The sequence below is a fragment of the Podarcis gaigeae genome (assembly GCF_964106915.1).
Source record: "Podarcis gaigeae genome assembly, chromosome: 11".
Classification (NCBI taxonomy): Eukaryota; Metazoa; Chordata; class Lepidosauria; order Squamata; family Lacertidae; genus Podarcis; species Podarcis gaigeae.
Window position 1 is genome coordinate 64,953,576 of NC_139687.1, and position 23,380 is coordinate 64,976,955.

Genomic DNA, 23,380 nt, shown 5'->3' on the forward strand with positions numbered 1-23,380 from the left:
TGCTCAGCGCACTGCGGCGGGGCAGCCCCGCGAGGCTTCGTCGCGCCAGCTGATTGGCCGATGGCGCCGCCACCCAGCGCCGCCGGGGAAAGAGCCCGGCGCCCGCACCCAACATGGCCGCGGCGGCTTCCCCTCGGCTCCGCGCCTGCGCCGCGGGCAGACGGGGCGGGCGCCGCTTTTCCCTCGGCCGGGGGGCGGGTCCGGGGGACCCGGAGGAGGAGGGGAGGTCGCGCTCCCGCCCCTCGGCGCTCCTCCCCCCAGAAGCCAGTCGCGCCCCGCAGGAGCCGCCGCCGCCGCGTCCCCCCAGGTAGGAAGGCGCCCCCCGCCTCATTCCGGGGGGCGGGAGGCGACTCTCTTTCCTTGATCCGGACAGGAGTTGGGGGGCCGAGGAGGAGCAGACCCCCCCCCCGGGTGCCTTCGGGAGCGGGGCGGGCGGGGAGGGAAAAAGAAGAAGTCGAGCGGTGGCGACGGGGCGGGCTCCGGCGGGTCTGGCTCCGCCGTCGGGTCCCTTCCCGCTCCGCGCGACTCCTCCCTCGGCCCGCGGGTGCCCCAGTCCCGCCGCCGCCCCGGCCGCCTCCCGCTCGCGTGCCAGGCGCATCCCGGCCGCCTCTGGGCGCAGCACGGCTGGGGCAGGGCAGGTCCCACCCTCCTGGCTTCCTGCCCCGACGGCTTTCCATAGCCTCGGGGCCGGGCCCAGGCGGGCTCCGCCGCCCTCGGGAAGAGCTCTCCGGCGGGGAGGAAGGGTCTCTGCCCCGCGGGGCACGGGCCGCGGGAGGGGGGCGGACGGGGCGGCGCGTGGGCGCGGGGCGAGGCTCCGAGCGGGACGGGGCGGGCGAAGACCGCCTCCCGGAGGGTCTCGGCTTCCTCCTGCTCGGGCCGGTCCTGGCTGCTTGCACGTGACTTCCAGATGTGCGCAAACCTCCCACCCCCGGTGGCGACCACCTCGTCGGGGCTCCCTGGCCAGGGAAGCGGGCGGGCGCCGCTTGCTGCCGCGGGGCGCCTGGGCTTGGGCGCGGCCCTCGAGGGCGCCCCTCGGGCAGGAAGTGAATCAGGCCCGGCCGGGTTCCGCCCCGGCGAGCGGCAAGCTGCCGCTCTGCAGTCTCCGCCGGGCGCCGCTTCCCTCCCCGCAGATCTGCCGGCCCTTCGCTCGCCACGGTCGGCCTCGCAGCCGTCGAGGCCCCGCTGCCTGTCGGGCTTTTGCCTTCGGCGGGCTGCGCGCGAAACGGGAGCGCGGAGGCGGAGCGCGTGGCTTGGCGACGTGCCGCGGCCAGTCCTGCTCCCGCCTTTCCTCCGACGGCGCTGCTTCCCCGACGCTTTGCAGCCGCTTCTGCAAGGCTCTCCCCTTAGGCTTAGTCGCCCCCGACTCGCGGGGCTGAGCGCCAGGCCCTGGACGGTGCGGTCCCACTTTGGCGACCCTTGGCCGGCGCTTCCAGGGCAGAGCTGCCCTCCTTTTCCTGGGCGTGGGGCGCCTTCCTGGCATTCCGGACAGACGTGGAAGTCCTTCTGTTTCTCTAGCCTTCAGGCCGGACTTTCTGCCCCTATTTGTTCCTTGCACGTTCAGAGACCCGCACTCAGCTGCTGGAGCCATTTCCACTCACTCTTTGTAGCCCCTCGCTCTGAGCCCCGACGAGCTAAAAATTCCCCGGGCTGGGTCTGCAGGGGAAATCGGAGCTCCCCCAGCCCCCAAAAGCTCCCTCCCAACTGGCAACGGAAGGACAGCCACCAGCAGTTTGCCATCTTTCTTTACTGCAAGGAAACAGATTAAAAGTTGGCTCCCGTTTGCTCCTTTCTTAATGGAGTAAAGTTGTAGCTGTTTGTTTCTTGCTCTGTGTTGATGCCCCTCTGTTTTTCCGGCCTGCTCTCTGCCTGATGCTAGTTGCTAAAATAATCATTTCCTCATTTGTAGTGCGGTTGTCATGTCTCCGTTTTTGCCTTTGGGGAGCTCAGAAGCTGCAGTGGCCTCCCTTTGCGGAGACCCTCCCAGCTGCTCACCTGATCCACTCGGCAGCCTGGAGTTGCCCCCCTCCCCACCTGGGCTCTGTGCCCTCCTTGCACCCTCCAGAGCGGAGCCTGCTGATCCCCTAAGCTGTTTGTGACATGTGTGCCCTGATCCCAGAACAAGGTGGCAATTGTACCCAGAGGCAGAGGCGCCGAGGGGTGTAAGATGCAGGCAGACGCCGCCCCCTTCCTTGCTCCACTTAAAGGGCAGCCTGGCTGCAGAGAATAGGGCTCTCTGTCTCTCTCGCCCCTGAGGCAGGTTGGGGCTGGGTGGGCACAGCAGCAGAGGGGGGCCCTGGGCCCGGGGGCCCTTGCTCCTTGGCTGGGCTCGGCCCTCGTGTGGTGAGGACCTTCTGGGCTTTGCTTCAGAGCAGGCTGGCCTGGCACCACCTGCGCTTTCAGTGGCAGGAGACCATGGGTGGCAGGTGATGGCAAGGTCTAAAGGGGCAGCTGGAAAGGGACCCCCGGTGGCCGGTGTGTAGGGCAGAATCATGGCCCCTGGCCTGCGCCCTCACAAGCCCAGGAATGCATCCAGCCTGTGAAGGATGAGGACCCAGGACATTTTGTGTTTCTGGGGCGGGGGGGGGGAGAGACTTGTGGCCTGGGGGGGGGGGTCCTTCAGAGAGCAGAGATTGTTGTGGGCCTGGCAGGGAGCAGGAGAAGTGCCTGGGCCCAGTTCTTGAGGGTGTTGTGTGTGCAAATGCCAATATTGGTATGAGTGCAACTTCCTCCATAGAAAATTGATTTGTGCCTATGAAGCCCCCTTGAGAATGATGGACCTCCTTTTGCACCACGTGCCACCTCTTCAGGGCAGGTTTTGCACTGAGTCACCGGCATGGGGCCCCTCTTTCCGTGGTCCTCTGCATTGGCTGCCTGGAGGAGGCTGGAAGGCTGTGGGGCTCTTGCCTCTGTGGCTGGCCGGCTACAAATTCCATATTTGGTAGCAGTCATTGTTTACGCCTCGGATTGCCAGGGGGGGGCGCGGAGAGTGAATGTTTTCAGGCAGCAGAGCTTCCCTCTCCCTGCTGGAATCTGCTCTTGGCCTGGAAGGGCTGCCATGAGGCTGGACAAGAGAGACTGGCTGCAGGTCTCATCTGTGGAACCTGCTACAGGGGTTTTTAAAGGGGGGGGGAGGCCAGCAGTTTGTCAAGAGATTTCCCAAGTGTTTGGCAATTTTCCTGCCCACTCTGCCCCCTTCCTGTGCTCCTGCCAAACTCAGCAGCAGGTGGGCTTTGTGGCAGGTGGGTGAGGGGGCTCTTGCTCGGCTGCTTGCCCTCTGGGAACCCCCTCCTCTGACTTCCTGGCTACCGGTCCCTGCTCCCCTGGTTCCCTTTTCCCACGCTCAGAAACGGCAGACTCTGATTATTTTGAGAAATGAAAAAAATACTTGTGAGATGACGTTTTATTACAGTGAGTCTTGGGACACTGCAGAAGAGGCTTCTCGGCTTGGCTTCACTTCCTTCCCTTTTAAAAGATTTGACACACATTTTTCACAGTTCATCTTCAGGTTGTGGTGCTTGAGTAGACTTGGAGAGAGTCTGCTGCAGCTCTGAGGATTGTGCAGTGCGGTTGTAGTGCCCAGTTAATTCCGGGGAGTTTGCTCCCAAGTGTAGTGACCATGTTTAGGATCAGTTACAGATAGGTAGCCGTGTTGGTCTGCCATAGTCAAAACAAAAAAAATTCCTTCCAGTAGCACCTTAAAGACCAACTAAGTCAGTTCTTGGTATGAGCTTTCGTGTGCATGCACACTTCTTCAGATACACTGAAACAGAAGTTACCAGACCCTTCTATATAGTGAGAAGGTGGGGAGGGGTATTACTCAGAAGGGTGGTGGGAATGGGTGATTGGCAGATAGCTGTGATGAGCCTGTTGACGACTCTTAACGACTGCAGTAGCTGTTTTACTACAAAGGAATTTCAGAAATAGACTGGAAAGAGAGGCTGCTGAATTGCAACTTATTACCAAACTTAAAACCATGGAGAGACCTGGTCTGAACAAAGACATTGGATTCTTATCTCATTATACATGACAAAGCCATTTTTCACCTTCTCACCCCTTGCTTTTTCCTGTAAGACCTATTGCAGTCGTTAAGAGTCGTCAACAGGCTCATCACAGCTATCTGCCAATCACCCATTCCCACCACCCTTCTGAGTAATACCCCTCCCCACCTTCTCACTATATAGAAGGGTCTGGAAACTTCTGTTTCAGTGTATCTGAAGAAGTGTGTATGCACACGAAAGCTCATACCAAGAACTGACTTAGTTGGTCTTTAAGGTGCTACTGGAAAGAATTTTTTTTCGTGTTTAGGATGGCAGCCCTGGTCTTTCTGAGCCTTTGCCCAAGCCTCTTCCCTGTCTGCTCTTTGCCCTGAATTCAAGGGCTGCAGAAGTTCCTTCCGATGCCTTTTGCAGAAATGGACTGTCTGAGCAGACAAGCAGGCAGAAGTGAGTCTTCAGGGGAAAGAGTTTTGGAGATCCTGTTTCTGAGAGTCAGGACTCTCCCAGCAATATTTTCCGGCTTCTCCAGACTGAGCCTCCTCTCCTCGTGCCTGCCAGTGGGCGGATGAGGTGTTGGGGGGGGCAGGTCCAGTGGCTTCTTCCAGCAGGTGCCAAGCTGTATCCCCCCCATACTCCCCCCATCCCGCCCCCCATGCCTCTGTCCTTCCTTCTCTCCCTCTTTGGGAAGTTAGGTGGGCAGCTCCTTGAAGCCCCCACAGCCCTGTTTAGTGAAGAGGGCTGGGGTTCAACAGGCCAGGCCCCTGCATCATCTCCGCCAGTGGTTTTAAATTAAAAACCACAGACTGTATTCAGAGTACAGATAGGTAGCCGTGTTGGTCTGCCATAGTCAAAACAAAAAAAATTTCCTTCCAGTAGCACCTTAAAGACCAACTAAGTTAGTTCTTGGTATGAGCTTTCGTGTGCATGCACACTTGGTATGAAAGCTCATACCAAGAACTAACTTAGTTGGTCTTTAAGGCTACCTATCTGTAACTGGAACTATGGAAGGCACCACATTGAGCCGCATGAAATGGAAGTCCATCAACCTCTGTGTATCTGAAGAAGTGTGCATGCACACGAAAGCTCATACCAAGAACTAACTTAGTTGGTCTTTAAGGTGCTACTGGAAGGAAATTTTTTTTGTATTCAGAGTAGACCCACTGAAATGAAGAAACTCTTCATTTTAGTAGGTCTGCTCTGAGGCTCTGTCTAAAGCTGTATTATACCACATTAAACAGTCCTGTCCCCAATGGAACCTGGGAACTGTAGTATTTTTAAAATCTTATTTATTAATTTTTCTTTAAAAAAACCACTTTACACATTTTAACATAAGCCGTAAGTTACTTTGACTTCCCGTCCTCCTCTTCCATGGTTTCCATATTTACCCTTGAATGCTGCACATTTCCCTTATTTAATACACCCAATTTAACCTATTTGTCTTAATAATTCATGCTGTTGCTCATATTTCAAGTCCTGCTCGCTTTTTCATTTTGCTATAGCAGTTCTTTAAATGCTCAGTAAAAAGTTTCCAGTCCTCAGGAATTTTTTCATCATTTTGGTCTCTGATCTTTGCTGTTAATCTGGCCAGTTCTGCATACTGCATCATTTCCAAAAGCCAAAAATTTCCTTTTTTGGAGCCTCTCCTCCTTTCCACCTTCGGCCATATTGCGTGGATGTCGCTGTAGACATAAAGAAGTTAACCAACTCTTTTGGAGCATTATTATCTATAAGGGGGCTGAGAGTCGTTAGTAAACCCCTAATTCCCATAGAGAGCTCCAATTCCCGTTCCAATTGTGCAGGTAAAATATAACTGATGGCATTCTATTGGATGGGGTGTTAGTGTGTGAAAGCAGTCGCGATCCAAGGATCCCCAGGCAGGCACCTCCAGGTGGTGGAGACGTCAGGCGCCCTCCTGGCACCTGGGCATCTTCACTTGGTGGCAAGAAGTCGAAAGCCAGGTGCAAAATGTGCCTGGCGCCTGGCTAATTTCGAACACTGCTTTGAGAACTGCCGGTCTATAGGTATTTTATATAAAATGTCATCATAGGAATTAGCGTTCATGGGCATGTTTGATTGTTGGACTCCCTTAGCACAGGGAAGCAGCCTCCTCCCAGGCCAGGCTGCCGTGGGGGGGGGGGGAGCTTTCAAGGAGAGGGCTGCCCCGTCCAGACAGAAGCTCTTTCTGCTTCCTTGGCATCCAAGGAAAAGGAGGAAGGAGAGGGCTGAGAGTCATTGGCGTACTGATGGCATCAGGGGTAGAAAAGCTGATGGCCAAATGGCTCCTGGAACCCAGGTTATGGGCGCAGAAGCAGAGAGTGAGTCACCATCTTGTCCTTCTCGCTCTTTGGTGGGGGAAGCGGCGCTTGGCTGTACAGTAGGGATCCTCCTCTGGAGTTGGGGGGGGGGAGGCCTTTCTCCTTGGGGGCCTCAGCTCCAGCCTGGGGACTGGCAGGGCGGCTGGGGAAGCAGCACTTCCTTGCACATGCAGCAGTGAACCTTCCTACTCTGGAGCAGGGTGGATAAAAAAGCAATGATTTTTTTCAAATAAATAAATAAATAATTTTTAAAAAAAATAAATTGGATTTTTTAAATGTAAATTGGATTTTTTTTATTTAAATCAGATTTTTAAAATAAAATACTTTTGGAGGAAAAATATTTCTAAAGATAATTTTCCATTTAAGTTACATTATAGTCAAAAGGCTATTCATCGAGAAATAAGGATTTGTTTTAAGTCTTTCATTTGTGCTAAAACTCACTCTAAGTTTTGTTTTAATTGTTTAATCACATCAGTTAACAAACATGGATACAATGTGCTATAATGTTATTGTTTTATTTAAATAAATTGTTTAAATTGTTATTAAGGAAATGATTATTTTTCTCCTTCCAATAAAGTACAGCAGAAAAGTTGCCCAAATATAAGCAAAAATTTCATAATTACCTGTCTTTGTGTTTCTAATAGTATAACCAAATCAGTAATTTTTGATATAACTGTACAAACTACTCTGAAATGTTATTATTCCAAAAATGAAACCTTCATCTGGTTGTAAATATTAAGATTATACCAGCAAGAATGAGTTTTTCTGTAAAAAAAATGATTTAAATCAAGCCTTACTGACTAGTGATTTAAATCGTGATTTAAACCAATTTGATTTAAATCAATCCACCCTGCTCTGGAGTTGGGGGGGGGGGAGCCTTTCTCCTCCCATGCTCTCAGCAGCTGCTGCAGCAATTGTCTTCTTCACTCCCAGTCCCAAGACTTCTCGAAGTGCTCGCATTCTGACCCAGTCGCAAAAGGCACCTGGCTAATTTTGAACCCTGACTGGCATCCCTGGAGAATGTCTCCCTGGTGTTCTACAGAGGGGAGAAAGGATGGATTGGAACCCTGAGGAGTCCTGTAGGGCAGCGGGCAGCGGGTCAAGCATCCATCAGGCAGGCTGGCAGCCTCTGCAAGGCTCTGTCTCCAGTCCCCATCCTCAACAGTCTAGAGCCAGTGGCATCAAAAGCCACGGAGAGATCCAGAAGAACCAACCGTCCGGTTCTGAGCAAAGGCATCCAAAACTCCTTTCCAAAGCCAGGTCTGACTTTGGATAAGTTGGATCCCAAATCCTCTAGAAAGCCGAGAGTTGAGTTGCCACAACCTGCTCAGATAATTTGCTAGGAAATGGCAGTGCTGAAGACCAAGACCGGCTAATAATTATCCAGGAGGGCAGCAAGTCCAGTCAGGATCGCTTGGGCAGACCTCTCATGCCTGCTTCCTTTGCAAGAAATGGTACCATTTAATTTTTAAATAGGTCCTGGCAGCTTCTGCCGCCCCAGGCTGATCGGCCTTGTGGTTTTCACCAACCAGGTCAGACAGGACTCGAGGCTGGTCTGAAACCTCGGAGCGACTGACCGCACTCGCAGGCTGCATGAGCTGAAATCTATTCCTCTAAAGAGGATCACTGCTGATCCCATTCCTCCGAATCTGGGGCTTAAATTCAAGCTACTTTGCCAGCAGAGCATGGTGCAAACTGGCCGCAGGAGCCCCCTGGAGATCCTGGCTCTCAGAACCAATAAATTCCTCCCCGGTGTGGGTGTGGCCAGAGTTATGCCCTGCAAGTGCTGCTCACCTCCCTCTCCCTCCCATCAACCCCAGCCAGCATGGCAAGCAAGGGCCGGAGGGGGGGGTGATGCCACCTGCCCGTGCAGAAAGGCCCCCCTGGCCAGCCCATCTCTCAGGTAAATGGAGACAGGGATTTCTCTGCTGCCTTCATTGCCATGGAGGATTCTCCGACATGGGCTCAAGACAATACTGGGACTTACAGACGGCTGATGCTTGGTTGTGATTGGTTGCTGGGCTACTCAGGATCCACTGATGGCAGCGATGGGGGTGGAAGAGAAGGCGGTGGCTGCCTGGGGTGCCCATTCCCTCATGTTTGAGTTCCCTTGAGTCGCCTGTGCCAGTGCATGGCTCGTCCCAACCCAGAATGATGGATCTTGGCTCTCTTTGTGCTCCTACTTGCCTTCTCAACTCAGTTGTGGTCTTTCATTGATAGGCATTCGCTGTGGTTCCTGTGTTGCCAGGGTTAGGCTAGATGACCCTCAGGAGTCCTTCCAACCCTCCAATTCGTGTGTGAGTTGCAAGAGCATGGCGGTGTGCTGCTCGGGTCCCAAGGAGGAGCCGGTCAAGCAAGGCAGGTTGGCTGCTGCAGCACCAAGGAGAGCTCCCAGGGAGCAACTTGCTCCTAAGAGGGCAGGAGTGGGGCCCGGTTGCCCCTCCACCTGCACATCTGCCTCTCCCAGGCTCTTGGACCAGGCCAATGACCCCTCTGGTCTTGCGTCATTCAGATGGTGTGCGTGAATGCAATTATGTGGGGTGGGGCTTCCCTGGGCCCCCCAATATTCTATTCAAGTTGGCACCCCTGTTGGGGAGGTGCCTCATTGGTGCAGCGTGTGGCTCTTGGGGAGCAGATGCCTCTTCCGCTAAGGCCCAGTGGCCTTGTATGTTCTCAGGGTTGCATTCTGCTTCTTGAGAAGTCCTGAGTCAGGCCTGGGAGGCGCCCAGCATTTCCTTGTGCCCGATGGGTTGGGCGCAGTCCCTTGTGTGATCATGTGCTGAGTGATGTGACGGAGGTGGAGGAGGGCCCCGGGGTTGACATTTTGCTGGGCACCCAAGTAGGGAAGGCTTTCACCAGCTATTTCCACCAGCGTTCAAAATTAGCCAGGCGCCAGGTGCATTTTTTGTCTGGCGCGGGACCACAGGGAGATCTCTGGATGCCAGGCTGGTGACTAAGGAAAACAAAACGTCCCTTAGAGAAGGATCTCCTTGAAGCTTGAATTAGTTTTATTCTGGAATGTTTTATCTGATGTTTTAATGTGCTGTAAATGGCTTTGAGATTTGTTCTTTAAAATATAAAGTGGTATAGAAATGGTAGTAGTAGTAATAATAATAACAACAATAATAATAATAATATCATCTCTGGTCCATTGGGGTCAAGAGTCGGACACGGCTAAACGGCTAAACAAGGGGGGGGGGACAGAACCTATACATTCCATTGTACCAACAGCAGCCTAGGTTTAAGCTACCATTTGGCAATGAGATTATATATCTGAGCTTCTGCCACTGATTTCCACCTCCCAGTACAGTAAGTCTTTTCCCACTGAGTTTTCCTTTTGGGGCTGCAGCTTGACTAGAGCTGGAGCAAAGATGACATGGGGTTTTGAAAAGTATTTTTGGGTCTCTTTGTTGGAGAAGCCTGTGACTTGGCTGACAGCAGCATTGGAAGTGGGGTGGGGGGGGTGGGGAGCTGAGCTGTTCCCTCCCAGCCTGAAGTTCCTCTTCCTGCTCTTTCTGGCCCAAGTGGGGGTGGGGAGCGGAAACAGGGACCTCAAGGGGGGCTGGGCTGGGGCTGGGGAGGATGCCGGCCGAGCCGCCTTGCCCTGTGCCCTCCCTGCGGCCCGGTGGGCTGTGTGCAGAATTGCCGGTCCCCAAAGGCTCCCGTCAGGCCTGAGTGCTGAGTGTTTTGCACGAGAAATCCCTCCCGGCGTGCACGTGTGAGAGATTGTGGGCACGTGTGAACGCGTGTGCATGCAGTTCTGGCAGGAACTTGGCCCCTGCTGGTGAGGCCAGAGAGATTGCGCAAGGCCCATCCATACATTGGCCAAAGCAGGGAGGGGGGCTGGCTGTGTGGCGTCCTCCCCCACCTCCCCAGAGGCCTGCAGAGCCGCTTGCTGAGCTGAGTGCTAACCACGCTGCTTTGCACAACTTCCTGTGCAGAGAGAGCAGGCCTTGCAGAGGTTTCTCTCCCCCCCCTTGCAAGCCCCTCCCTCCTCCTCTTCCTCTTCAGGCCTGGCAGCTCAGGGCCGACTCTCCAAATGCACCCAGCCGGGCCCAGAGCGCTCTTGGCACAATCTGGGATCATTAAGAGGGACGGGAAGAAGGTGGTCTTCAGTCCAGGCTTACCTCTGCTGTGGACCTTCACCGCCCCCCTGCCAGCTGTGGGGAGCTCACTTGGGGTCTCAGATGGTTCTCCCACTCCAGACACTCTGACCTTGCAGGGTGAGAACCAAACGGAAAAGTCCCTGGAGAGCAGTGGCCTCTGAATTCTTTTTAGAAGAACCCCCCCCCCCCGGGGGGGGAGGGGTTGCTCTTTCCCTTTGCATCATTTCCCCTTACAAAGCTTGTGCTTGACCCTCTTGGAAAACAGCTTCAAAGGGATGGTTTGCGCCACCAGGGAATTGACACCAGGGAGGAAACAGCAACCCAAACCAGCCCCCCCCCGAAAGCCATTGGAAGAGACAGGACATCAGCCCCTCCTGCCTCTGCCCCCCCCCCACTGGATCAGGCCAAGGCTCAGCTAGCCCATCATCCTGTTCTCACCGGCCACCCAGATGCCCCCCCAGTGGGAACCTGCAATCCCAGCATCTGGAGACACAGCAGAGCTCTTGTGGTCCCTAGCTGTGGGTCGCATTCTGCTCCAGGCATGTGTCTGATCCCTTTTCAAAACTAGCCAAGCTGGTGGCCACTTTCAATCCCAATTGCTTGTAAAATGCTCTTCTATTAAAAAACAAAACAAAACACTTATTGGGGCAGTTTGCAGAGGATGCTAAAAATGATTATGACGTCCCAGAAACAGTTTAAGATGAAAAGGCCGGAGCGCAGGAGGTGATGAGATTGACAGAGCATCAAGTTCCCCTCCTGGCAATTGGCAAGTGTGCTGGCAGCCCCCTTGCTATGGGGAGGGCAGGCTCTGAGCAGCGTTTGAAATTAGCTGAGCACCAGGCGCGTTTCACGACAGACAACTGGCCTTTTGTGAGAAAGTGGCAATGTCTGGTCTCCAGGTTTGGCACCTGACATCTCCATCTGGCTGGCAGGCTGGCATGGCTGCGATGCCCCACCAGTCAGCTGATCTGCAGGGCAGCGCAGCACCAAAAACACAGGGCACACAAACCATTTGCTATGCAAAATCTGCCTAGACCCAGCCGTTCTGGTAACTATCATCTAGACTGAAGGTGCCACCTGGCTCCTATATGTTATATCTCAGTTTCTAACACTGGCGCTGAGACTTGGGTGTGGGGCAGAGAAGACCCTCCCACTCCTCCGGGGGGGGGGGGGGTCCTCCCAAGCAGCGTTAGAAACTGGGATAGAAAAGCTAGGAGCCAAATGGCTTCTGGGACCTGGGTTGTGGGTGCCAAAACATAATGGCTAGTCGTCACTGGGGGGGGCAACACTTTTTATTTATTATTTTAATAAGCATGAATATATATATTTAATATGCTTTATTAATTCCAAAAAGAAAACAGTCAGTAAAAAACTGATACACATTACCAACACATATAATACTTTCAACATAGCATGAATTAATACACAATTCACATTAGTGACACGTTTTTATCAGAAATTGTTAATATATGTTTAATTTGGTGTTTACCACAGAAATATTGGTACCGTAATTCAGTTTTCAAAGCACTTATTCTTAACATATTGTCTGTCCTTAAAATATCCATTGAGGCTTCAAATCATGTACATTTGAGTAATCCTTGAGTGTCAGCCAGGCACAAAAAATGGCACCCAGATTTTTTGAGATGCTCGCAAATGGAGACTCTTTAGGCGCAAAATGCACCTGGCTCCCTGCTAATTTTGAGCCCTGCTCCTAAGCAGAACCCGCGAACGCTTGGCTTTCTCAGCCATCCTGAGCCCTGCAGAGCTTGGAAGGGGGACTTCCCAACTCTGGCAAAAGGATGGGGGCTGGTTGAGAAGGATGGGGGGCCCTTGTCTTCTGCCCTGGGGTCAAGGCCTTCCCTGACTTGTGCTTCCGAGTGGCTGGGGTACCGTGGGGCACATGGAGGCCAGCTTGCGAAGGGGCCAACCCACTTGAACTTGGGGTGCTACAGAGGTGCAGGATCTTGGCTGCACAGCTCTGTCCCTTCAGGGACTCCTTCGCAGAATGATAGTGTTGTAGAGTCCAGAGGGACCTGGGGGGCATCTAGTCCAGCCCCCTGCAATCCTGCGCTGCTTCTCTGTGGCTTCCCCCAGAGTGATGGGGTTTCTTTCTCTGGGAACTGCTCCTTCTCTTTCAGTGTACAGAGTCTCCCCCCCACTCCTTTCAGGGGTTCACCCATCTGGTGTGGGGCCTGTGGAGGCTCCCATTCTCATCAGCCCCCCCCTTGTGGCTCCTTGGACCTGCTCAGCCCCCCCCCCCGCTCCCATCCTGCTCTCCGCTGGCCCCTCCGTATGAGGAAGAGCCCTGCAGCAGAATTGGACCTCTGGCCAGCACCCACCGCCCACCCTGACCTGCCAGGAGCCTCTGCCCACAAGCAGAGCCCAAAGGCCCGATCCTGCTCTGGCTCCTGGGGGCCAGACCTTTGTTGCTGGGCTGATGGAGGTGGCAGGAATCTTCCCCCCTCTGTGCCTTTGCCTCATCCCCACTTGCACCTTCTGGACGCCTCTCCTGGGATGGGCTCCAGAGCTCTGCTTTGCTGGCTGACTCTTCCTCCTGAGGAGTCCTTTTGGCGGTCTTGGATCCGTCCGGCTGCTGCCTTTCAGGATGGGAAGCCAAAGCCTTGACTCAGGCCGGCATTCTTGGGTGACACCTTAGACAGCCTGAAGCTGGCTCCCCTCTGCAGCTGCCTGTCAGCAAGGACGTGTTTTTTCCTGTTTGGGGGACTTGCCTGGCCGCCAGGCCCCCCCCCCCCGCTGTCTCTCGCAAGATCCTCTCTGCTTCACCTTGCAGCATCTGCAGGTGAAGCTTCAAGGCATGGGGGGGGGGGAGCGTGCCTGGTATTTCTCCCTGCGCATCTCCCATCTCTGCTGGGGCCCTGAGAGCAGGAGGGCTGTCCTTGGGGACTGGGGACTGGGAGCAGCAATCCTAGCATTGAGCAGCCCAGCCCCTCACAGCCTTCCCTCTGGGGCATCTTGTCAAGGGACCTCTGGTAGCTCACAGCTGAGGGGGGCAGTTGGGAGAGCATCTGCCTGGCACTTCCCCCCCCCCCCACATTTAGCTGCTGCCTGGCACCCCCTTGGGCTGCCTCTCGCCTGGGCTTTTCTGTCTTGAGATTCTGGGTGGTCTGAGCATGGGCACTGACACCCGTGGGCATGACTGGGGAGGCACCCACTCCCCTCTGCCTCCCGGGATCCGCACGACCTTTGACACGGCAGCCCCAGGCCTCTCCTCTCGGCCTTGTGTGTGTCAGAAGACGACTTACCTTGTAGATGCAAGAAGCTCTGGTGGCTGCGAAGGAAGAGACCAGGTGCCAGGCGGGGATTAGCAGAAGGAGCCTGGGAGAAGCGTTGGGCAGACGCACAGCTTAAACTAATGCCAGTTGGAAGTGCTAGTTGCAAACGGAGCCTCTGTGCCCAGCGGGGGGGGGGGGGACACTCTACCTGCCAGGAGCAGGGGCTGGCAGCCAAATAGCCAGGGTTGGATCCTGAGCTCCCCAGGAGAGGCTGCTGTGGGAAGCTGGACAGGGCTGGCCTGGATGGGCCTTGGACACGGATGATGGATATGCAGGCGCCTGACGTTCAGCTGCCTCTTTCCTTGTGGGCTTCCCTCCCTCCTTCTTCTTCCACACAATCTGGCTGACCTGCCTGGCCAGAGGGTCCTCATGCAGCGGGGGGACCCTGGCCCTGGATTTACCAAATTGGGTGGGGTGGGGTGGACTCCCAGGACCCTTTCAGCTCCATGATGCTGCCCACATGTGATCTCCTTCCTCTTGTGAAACGCTGGTTTTCCTGCCGGCTCTTGACACGGATCCCACCCTCCGGAGGCGGCATGTGCTGAGTAATGCCCTAATTGGAGGCGGCTGGAAGAGGCACCCTGCGCTGGCTGCGGGCGGGATACACACACTGCCTCTCTCTGGGCTTGGGCAGCCCGGCTGGCAGACTTCCTGGGCAAAAGGGCAGCGGCCCAGTCTCCCCACTGGCCACAGAGCCAGGGCGAGCGTGGGGAGAAAGTCAGGGGGCGGCAGGAGGTCTGTGCAGAGGGGCGCAAGCGTTGTCTTGTGCCTGGAATGGTGCTGCTTCTCCCCGTTCCCTTGGTGGAAGGAGGGTTGGTGCCACGCCTGGGTGGGGTGTGGGTGCCTTTGTGCCACACGTGCCGCCCTCTGCCAGGGTGCTTCTGACATTCCTTGGCCTGCGGGGGGGGGGGACACCCTCCCCTTGCCCGATGGGCTCTGTCAGCCAATGGGGAGCCTGGGCCTCTGCAGGCCTGCATTGCTGAGTTGCTCAAGAATGCAGGCCTGGAATGTTTCTGCGGAGCGGAGGGGAGGGCTCCTCACCCGCCGCCTCCTCCTCCTCCTCCTCCTCCTGGGCCACGTACAGCTTCTGCTGCTGGCGCTCTGCCTCCCCTCCACCCTGGGGCCAGGGCGGAGTGGGCGCTGGCCCCCAGGAGCAGCCCCTGCCTGGCTGGGGGCCCTGCAATGCTCCTGCTGCCTTTCTTCTGCTTCCGCTGCCGCTTCAGAATTGTTTCCCTTTGCTCTCCCTTCTTGCAAAATCCCACCCACCGCCCACTCCCTGTGCCTGCAACACTGTGGGTGAGGCTGGAGCTTGCCTGGTGACTCGCCGTCAGGGGGCAACCAGCCTCCCAGAATGGCTAGCAAGTTCTTGGTCCCCAAACCCCACAGTCAGCACAGCAGCAGACGGAAAGCGGAAGCCGCAAAAGGAGCCTCTGGCAAACTCTTTCTGAGTCCGTCGCCTTGGTGAGAACGAAGGAGAGGAGCCCTGCATTTTCTTTGACCCATAGCTGGCATGTGTGAGGAGCTGGAGTCACAGTGGGAGCTTGCATCCCTTGCCTGGAGCCCCCTGTGGGTGCTCCCACAGTCTCCCAACCACATGGGACAAAGATGGCACCCAGTTTTGAAGGACCCTTCCCTTCCTGGAGACTCCCTCTGTGCTCCTGGCCTTGTCCCAGGGCCATGGCAGGCTGGGCTCTGAGCCTCCGGGGTCACTGACAGGACCTTTTCCTGCCCCTGAGCTCAGTTCCTGGCAGAGGATGAGAGCCATGCAGGGGGCAGGGAGGAACTGGCCCAGGGCGGAAGAGGCTCAGGCCAGGGGAGAGCCGGGCTGCTCGCTGGTCTCGGGTCAGGAAATGGGCTGGAGGAGATAGGAGGAAGGAGGCGGAGGGGTGAGGAGCCCAAAGCAGCAGCAGCAGCTGTGTGCCCAGGCAGGCAGAGGCAATCCTGGCTGCAGAGACTGCTCAGAGCGGAGCCCGGGGGCAGCAGGAGGGCCAGTGCTTGAGGGCCCTGGGAGGCCTGCTTGGCTCGGAAGCTGCTTCTTTCCAGTGGTGGAGCACAGCTGGCCAAGACCTGCACAGCCAAGTGAGACACTTTGGGCCTGGCCGGGGGAGGGGGGGGGCTTGTGCTGCTCAGAATTGGGTGCTCACGAGCCGGTTCACAGCCCAGTGAGGCATGGTGCCAGGGGGCAAATAGGTGAACCCAAAGCAGGCCCCCCAAGGCCTCTGGGAGCAGGGAGTCCACTCCGTACACAGCTTTGGCCAGGGCGGGAGACCAGTGCATGAGGGAGAGAGTGCCTCCCCCCCCTCCTGGCCTGGCAGGAGCCCCTCTGGTGCTTGGAGCAGCTTCCTAGGAGAGGGCAGGATGAAGCTCCTTGGGTCCAGGCACTGGGACACCACAGAGGAGCTGAGCTGGGCAGGCTGGGGGGATCTGGTCCCTTGGAGCTGCAAGGGAGCTGGGAGACCTCTTTCTCTGTTCCTTTATTGCCCAGGTGGTGGTGGTGGTCTCAGCAGCCCCTTCCCCAAACCCAGAGGGTCCCTGTCCTGGTGGGAGCCAGCCAACCCCCCAAACAGTTGGCTTCCCTTGCCAGGCTGCAGCTGCCCACATCCTGCGGTTCTTCAGGTGCTCAGCTGGGCTGGTGGAGATCAGGTGGGCAGAAGGGTTGGTTTAACCCAGCCCAGGAGGGAGCTTGGGTGGATTCCTGACCAGGAGACCTTTGTCTAGACAGCTGAGTCTAAGGCAAGGCTCGCCCACCTTCCTGTCTCCCACCTGCAAGCCACAGGTGGGCATCACACACACAAACACCACAACAGAAGGCACACCACACCCTGTTCTGTTGGCTAGGAATACAGCATGCTTCTTTCCTGCTCAATTTCTGCAAAGGGGGGGGCACATTGTAGTCCCCAGGGAAGGTCTTGGGGCACCAGCATCCATGTGGGTGACCCCTGGTCTAAGGTGCAGCAGGCAGTTCAGGCAGTGGGTCCAGTTGTGACTGAGTGAAGGTGTCCTGACACTGGGTTGGGCAACTGACATCTCCACCCTCCGGCTGGCAGGCAGCAGCATGGAGATGCCTGGTCACTATTTTATTCTGGATCCTTTTATTTGATGTTTTTGTGTGTTGTAAACCTATAATAAGAAATCTCTCTGGGGGAAAAAGCAACCAGACCGCTGTGGTGACCGTAACTGAGGATGAAGGCGTCATTTGAGCTTCAGTCTTGGCGTTCCTCACCGTGCCTTCCGGTGCCCCTTGGCTCTCGGGGCAAGGTTTGGTGCCCTTGAGGGCCCTGGATGGCAGCCAGCAAGGAGGGTCCCTGTCCCTGCCCGTCAGGTGGAAGAGGATCTCCTGTTCAGATGAGCCCTTGAAAAGAGGGGACCCCGCCTCGGGGGTCCCTGGAAGAAGAAGTGTCGGGGGGAGTTTGCCAAATCCTTGTTGACTGGCTGCCTCCTCCATTCCCTGGGCAGAGAGTTGTCCATGGCTCCTCGCTCCTCTGGCTCCTCTCAGCCTCCGTGGCGGAGGCAGCAATGCTTCTGACAGCCAGTTGCCGGGAAGGGCGGCAGAGAGAGGGCTCTGGTGCCCGAGTCCTGCTTGCAGGCCCCCCCCCCAGGTACCTGGCTGGCCGCCATGAGAACAGGAGCTGGACTCAGTGCCCCCTTGGGCCTGATCTTGCAGGCTCTTCTTCCAGTGAAGCCTGGAGCCACACGCTTCCCTCCTGCGGTTTCTCCGTCATCCTCGCCAGCCACTTTTCCGTATCTCTGGCTCCTTTTTGCCGCAGGGTCTTATCAGCCGGGGCTCCTGGCAGGCTCCCTTCCTCTTGGACAGCAGGGCTGTCACTCCAGAGCGACTTGCTGTTCCTTCCTGCTCAGTCCTGGGGCCGCTGCCTCCCACTCACAGGGGCCACTTGCTCCCTGGCTCCCCCACAGCCAACATGGGGGGCTTTGCACCTGCCCTCTGGATCGCTGCCACTCCTGTAGCCAGCCAGACACCCGCAGTTGGGCAATTTGCCCCCGATAACAACATTTCTGTCTCACCAAGCTTTTTCTGCAGAATCAGTTTGATTTGGTGTTGGTCATTTGTTCTCCATTTTATTGTTTTATAATTATATGGTGTTTTAATGACTTGATTGTGTATTGTCCTTTTTAAAAATGAATTGGTAGTTTGTAAAAATGCATATTGTTGCAGCATGTACACTTTAAGGGGTCTGAACTGGAGGGGGGGACCAGGAGAAGGACCTCAGGTTCCTGGACTAGGTGGGCACTGGCCAGTGGTTAAGAGTGGTAGTCTCGTAATCTGGGGAACCGGGTTCGAGTCTCCGCTCCTCCACATGCAACTGCTGGGTGACCTTGGGCCAGTCACACTTCTCTGAAGTCTCTCAGCCCCACTCACCTCACAGAGTGTTTGTTGTGGGGGAGGAAGGGAAAGGAGAATGTTAGCCGCTTTGAGACTCCTTAAAGGGAGTGAAAGGCGGGATATCAAATCCAAACTCTTCTTCTTCAAAAATCCACCAGGCGCCTTTTGCATCTGGCTGGCAGCCGCTTGCCACCAAAGGAAGATGCCCGGGTGCCAGGATGGCGCCTGACATCTCCACCATCTGGAGGTGCCTGCTTGGGGATCTTCACGTCTGGACTACCGTATTTTTCGCCCTATAGGATGCACTTTTCCCCCTCCGAAAATGAAGGGGAAATGTGTGTGCGTCCTATGGGGCGAATGCAGGCTTCGGGCAGCTCTCCGCAAGCCTTGGGAGCCCGGCGCGACTTCCCCCCGGGCTTCCATGGCTTGCGGATAGCAGCCTGTTGTAGGGGCTGGGGTCAGGGTAAGCTCAGGCTTCCCCCCGCCTCTTTTCTTTATCCCCCCCCCCAAAAAAAACTAGGTGCGCCCTATGGGGCGAAAAATACGGTATTTCACACACTAGCAACACATGCTCATAGCAGTGTTAGAAACTGGGACACACAGGCTAGGAGCCGTGTGGCTCCTGGGATTTGGATTGCAGGTACCAAAACAGAATGTTTAGCCATTTATATATTTATATTTAAAGACAGATGCAACATTTATTTTTCTTTCTTTCTTTCTGCTGGGTGAATCAGGGAGTCTGCAGGATAGCAGCTGATTTGCCTGCAGCGCAGCAGCAGCAGCAAAAAACAAAGACGTTCTTTTATTCCCGTGCCCCCCTGCAGACCCCCTGAATCCCCCATCCAGTTGCAAAAAAGGGACCCTGCGGATCATCCATGCAGGAGTGTGCAGCTGCCCCATGCAGCAATCAAACCTGCAACTTTGGTGTTATCAGGACTGCACTATAACCCCCTGAGCTATCCTGGCTCTGCATATCCCATAGAATTCTAGCCCTTGTGTTCTATCTGCACAACCAGAATGAATTTCAGGAACCCAAAAGTCGACTTTTGAGCCATCTGGCACAAAAATGGCAACTAAACCTTCCATTTTGGCTACTGTAACCCTGGTTTAAGCCATTTGGCGCCTAGCTTATATATCTTGAGTTTCTAACACTGCACAGAATTGAGGAGGGTCTTGGCTGGAGCTAGAACTGCCCTGTTTCCTGGAACTGCTGCCCTTCCTTCAGTTCAGGGTGACTTGTGTTGGGTCCAGCTCCGTCTTCCACTTTCGCCAAACCGCTTTTATAATCAAGGGAAACCCATCATTGCTCAGCACCTGAGGGGGTCCCTGCAAATAAAAATATAGGGAGATTCATTGGAAGTGGGGGGGGGATGATGCTCTGACTTTCTGCCATCTTCTCCCCCCTCCCATCCCGCACTGGAGGTTCTTCACTCACCTTCAGCCAGGGGCGTTGCAAGTGGATGAGGTCCACCCCGGGTGTCATGCCTGGGGGGGACACAACCCCCCCCCCGGCGGACCTGCATGGCGGCGCTCGCACCGCCGGTGGCCAGATTTTTGTGATTGGTGCGGTCGTTGTCATGGAAACCCGCCCACTGATCACGCAAATACTCCTGCTGATCGGCCTGGCCCCTGCAGCAGGCAGCGCTCACATCCCCAGCGGGTTTTATGCGATTGGCAATCAGATTTCCATGATCAGCGGGCAGCGCTGCCTGGCACCCCTGGCGGGCAGTGCTTGCATTCCCAGCTGCGGCAGCCGGGGTACAAGCACTGCCCACCGAGTGGCTGGGGGGGCCAGCGCCACTCGCCAATTGTGAAAATCTGACCACCAATCACGCAAATACGCCTGGTGGCACGGGATGACACGGCACAGGGTGTGCAGCGCCCATAGGGACGGCACGGGATGCTGAGCACCCTGTTCCATCCCTATGGGGACCGTGGGCGGTTCGCCCTGCCCCTGGGCATGCCACCGCAGGTGCCCAAGAGGCTTCTTCCGCTGCTGCCTGCAGCTTCACTGAACCTCAGGCTCAGCTGTGAAAAGACAAGTGGGATTCTACCTTGCGCCCCACCCCCGATGTCCCAGCCTGGCCCTCATGGGGGGGGGGGAAGAGTGGATCCCCACCCAAGTGGGCTTGGAGCCTTGGAACGATTGAATGGTCGAGCTGGAAGGGACCCCTGTCAGTTGACTAACCTTTGCTTCAGTGAGTGCTTCCTGGCTGAAGGGACTTGTGGCCTCTCCGGGGGTCTTGCTCACCAGCGGCTGTGGCCCCTCTTTGCCCCGCAGGTGAAGCAGGAGTGGGGACCCCCCAGCTGCCACCATGGTTGCCTTATCCCTCAAGATCAGCATTGGCAACGTGGTGAAGACGATGCAGTTTGAGCCGTCCACCATGGTGTACGACGCCTGCCGCATGATCCGGGAGCGAGTTCCGGAGGCGCAGATGGGCCAGCGTAAGTCGGGGGCAGGGGGGTTGGGTAGGGTGGAGCAGCTGATATGGGGGGGCATTGAATATATTCTCAGCTGCATCCCTTCACATCAGGCAAGAGAGGGGGGCCTGCCCTTCTGATGAAGAAAGGCGGGGAGTGTTGGGGGACATCTGCAGAGGCGGGTCCTCAGGCCCAAGTGCAGGGGGGCTGGGCCTCCCCAAAGCCGTGCCTGGACCTCCGCCTGCAGCCACTGGGCCTGCCCTTTGGCCTGTCCTGGGAGAGTCTTTCCTGCTCTTTTCCAGCCACCGACTTTGGCCTCTTCCTGTCGGACGAAGATCCCAAGAAAGGCATCTGGTTGGAAGCTGGGAAGGCCCTGGACTACTACATGCTCCGCAATGGGGTGCGCCCCCCCTTCCTTCCCCACCTGGGTTGTCCCCTGGCCGCCCCCTCCCTTGCCAGGCGGGCGTCTCCTCCTTTGCATGGCCCCCTCTTTCCCCTCCCCTGCCCCCCCACTCTGGGTTGCCCCCCCCATTTCTCTCCTCCGGCCCTCTCTGATGCCCCCCCCATTCCAGGACACCTTGGAGTACAAGAAGAAGCAGAGGCCCCTGAAGATCCGGATGCTGGATGGGACGGTCAAGACGGTCATGGTGGACGACTCCAAGACGGTCACAGACATACTCATGACCATTTGCGCCAGAATCGGTGAGCGGGGGGGGGGGTCTTGATCTAGGGAGGGAGGGGAGGACAAGGGCTCTCTCCCCCCCAACACAGAGACATGTTGTCTCACTCTGCCGAAGTCAGGAGGGAGGCCCTTCTCTGGGAATGTCTCCCAGTCTGGCAGGGCTGACCTCTCTCCCCCCACCCACTCTCTTGACCCGGGGGTCTCCTCGGCCGGCAGGCATCACGAACTACGACGAGTACTCCCTGGTGCGGGAAATTGTGGAGGAGAAGAAGGAGGACCAGACGGGGACCCTCAAGAAGGACAAGACGCTCCTGCGGGATGAGAAGAAGATGGAGAAGCTCAAGCAGAAACTCCACACGGACGATGAGTGTAAGTCGGTGGGGTGGGGGGACGACCCATGAGGTCCCAGGAGCAAAGAGTGGGGGGCTCTCTCTCCTTCCCCCTGCCTCCCCTCCCAATGTTCTCTGCGCCCCCACAGTGAACTGGCTGGACCACGGGCGCACCCTCCGAGAGCAGGGCATCGATGACAGCGAGACCCTCCTCCTGCGACGGAAGTTCTTCTACTCGGACCAGAACGTGGATTCGCGGGATCCTGTGCAACTCAACCTGCTCTATGTGCAGGTACTGTTCCCGCAAGTCCTGCAAGTCTCGGGCATTATCCTAACCCCAGTTTACCTATGAAACCCCCTCACCCCACATGCGGCTGCTCAGGGGGACGGGCCCCGCCATAGATGCCACATAAGCCCCACTTTCTGCGTTTGTAAGCATTCGATCGTTTAGTGTGGCAGCACCTGCCCTCTGGAACTCCCTGCCTCTTGATATCAAGCAGCTGCCTTTGCTTTGCATGTTGTGACACCGCCCCCCCCCCATGCTTAGAAAGTAGACGTTCTAACCTGTTTTAGTATTTTTACTTTCTGTACGCTTTGAACTCAATTTTAATGTTTTCTCTTTTTATTAACTGCTTTGAGGTTGCTGGGTTTTTTGTTTTTCTTTTTTACAATCAAGCAGTGTATAAATTTTGTGAAATAAAATAAATAACCCCCAAGGTACACCTGGCAGGTGCCATGAAGGTTGGGTTGGTGGAGTGGGCAGCAGGTCTCTCCTCCCCCCCCCCCCGCAGCCCAAAATCCTTGGGGAGAGGGTGGGAGGGAAGGGGAAGGGCCCATTAAGGAGATATGAATGAACTGTGAATTAATTCAGGAGAATGATTTCCCTGTGCCCCGCCCCCTTCTTCAGGCCCGTGACGACATCCTGAACGGCTCCCACCCTGTCTCCTTTGACAAGGCCTGCGAGTTTGCGGGATTCCAGTGCCAGATCCAGTTTGGCCCCCACAATGAGCAGAAGCACAAGCCGGGATTCTTGGAGTGAGTGCCCCTGCCCGCGTGGCGTGGGCTTCGCAGCGGAGTGCCAGGGGAAACCGGGTCACAGGGTGCTGCACAGAAGCGAGTGGCCTCCCCTTCCCTGGGGGTTTTCAAGTCGAGGTTGGACAGCCGTCCGCCAGGGCTTCTTCACTGCACTTGGGCAAGGCCTCCTTGCTCTGGCAGGACTGCCCCCCCCAAGGGATGAGTTTGGGTTGGGCAGCAGAGGTTTGGGCTTCTTCCTTGCTCTCCCTCCCCTCATGCCCCCCTCCTCTCCTCCCCTTTTCCAGCCTCAAGGACTTTCTGCCCAAGGAGTACATCAAGCAGAAAGGCGAGCGCAAGATTTTCATGGTGAGTGGAAGCGGGGAGGGGGGGCTGCAACCAGGGACCCCTTGGACCTCCACGGGAAGGGGGCTCACAGGGGGCACTCCTCCCCCTCCACCCATGAGTGGGCTTGGGGGTGGGGCACACCTTGTGCCTGGCAAAATATCTGCTTTTGACAGGAGGACCCCCTGTGGGGACTGGGACGCCCCTGCTGTGTGGGGCGGCTCTGGCGGGAGAGGGGGCCACTTCCCTGGGGGTGGGAGCAGCAGAAGAGTGACCCCCCCTGCTCTGCCCTCAGGCCCACAAGAACTGTGGCAACATGAGCGAGATTGAGGCGAAGGTCCGCTACGTGAAGTTGGCCCGATCCCTCAAGACCTACGGGGTCTCCTTCTTCCTGGTCAAGGTGAGGGGGGCCCTGCCCCATCTCTCTGCCCTATCGGGGGGCAGGGTGCTCGGGGAGCCCCCTGCCTCCTTCTGAGGTGGGGCTGTTGCACCCTTGGCACTTCTACGCCTGGCAGGGGGGCCTCTCCTGCATGTTCGCCCT

The 23,380-nt window shown here is 56.5% G+C and overlaps 1 protein-coding gene across 3 annotated transcripts in view; it reads left to right on the plus strand.

Moving 5' to 3' along the window:
• Positions 1 to 202: 202 nt before the first annotated feature.
• TLN1 (talin 1) overlaps positions 203 to 23,380 on the plus strand; it is a 59,869-nt gene continuing 36,691 nt past the window's right edge. For 2 of the 3 annotated variants that reach the window (XM_083702536.1, XM_083702538.1), the window contains exons 1-9: positions 203 to 307; positions 20,333 to 20,496; positions 20,775 to 20,872; positions 21,045 to 21,174; positions 21,371 to 21,523; positions 21,633 to 21,775; positions 22,391 to 22,518; positions 22,803 to 22,863; positions 23,135 to 23,239. In XM_083702536.1, coding sequence (XP_083558662.1) covers positions 20,367 to 20,496; positions 20,775 to 20,872; positions 21,045 to 21,174; positions 21,371 to 21,523; positions 21,633 to 21,775; positions 22,391 to 22,518; positions 22,803 to 22,863; positions 23,135 to 23,239 — 948 coding nt within the window. In that variant the 5' untranslated portion in view covers positions 203 to 307; positions 20,333 to 20,366. Of the gene's footprint in view, positions 308 to 15,637; positions 15,789 to 20,332; positions 20,497 to 20,774; positions 20,873 to 21,044; positions 21,175 to 21,370; positions 21,524 to 21,632; positions 21,776 to 22,390; positions 22,519 to 22,802; positions 22,864 to 23,134; positions 23,240 to 23,380 lie in introns of those variants that run through there. The other variant, XM_083702537.1, reaches the window with a different exon arrangement.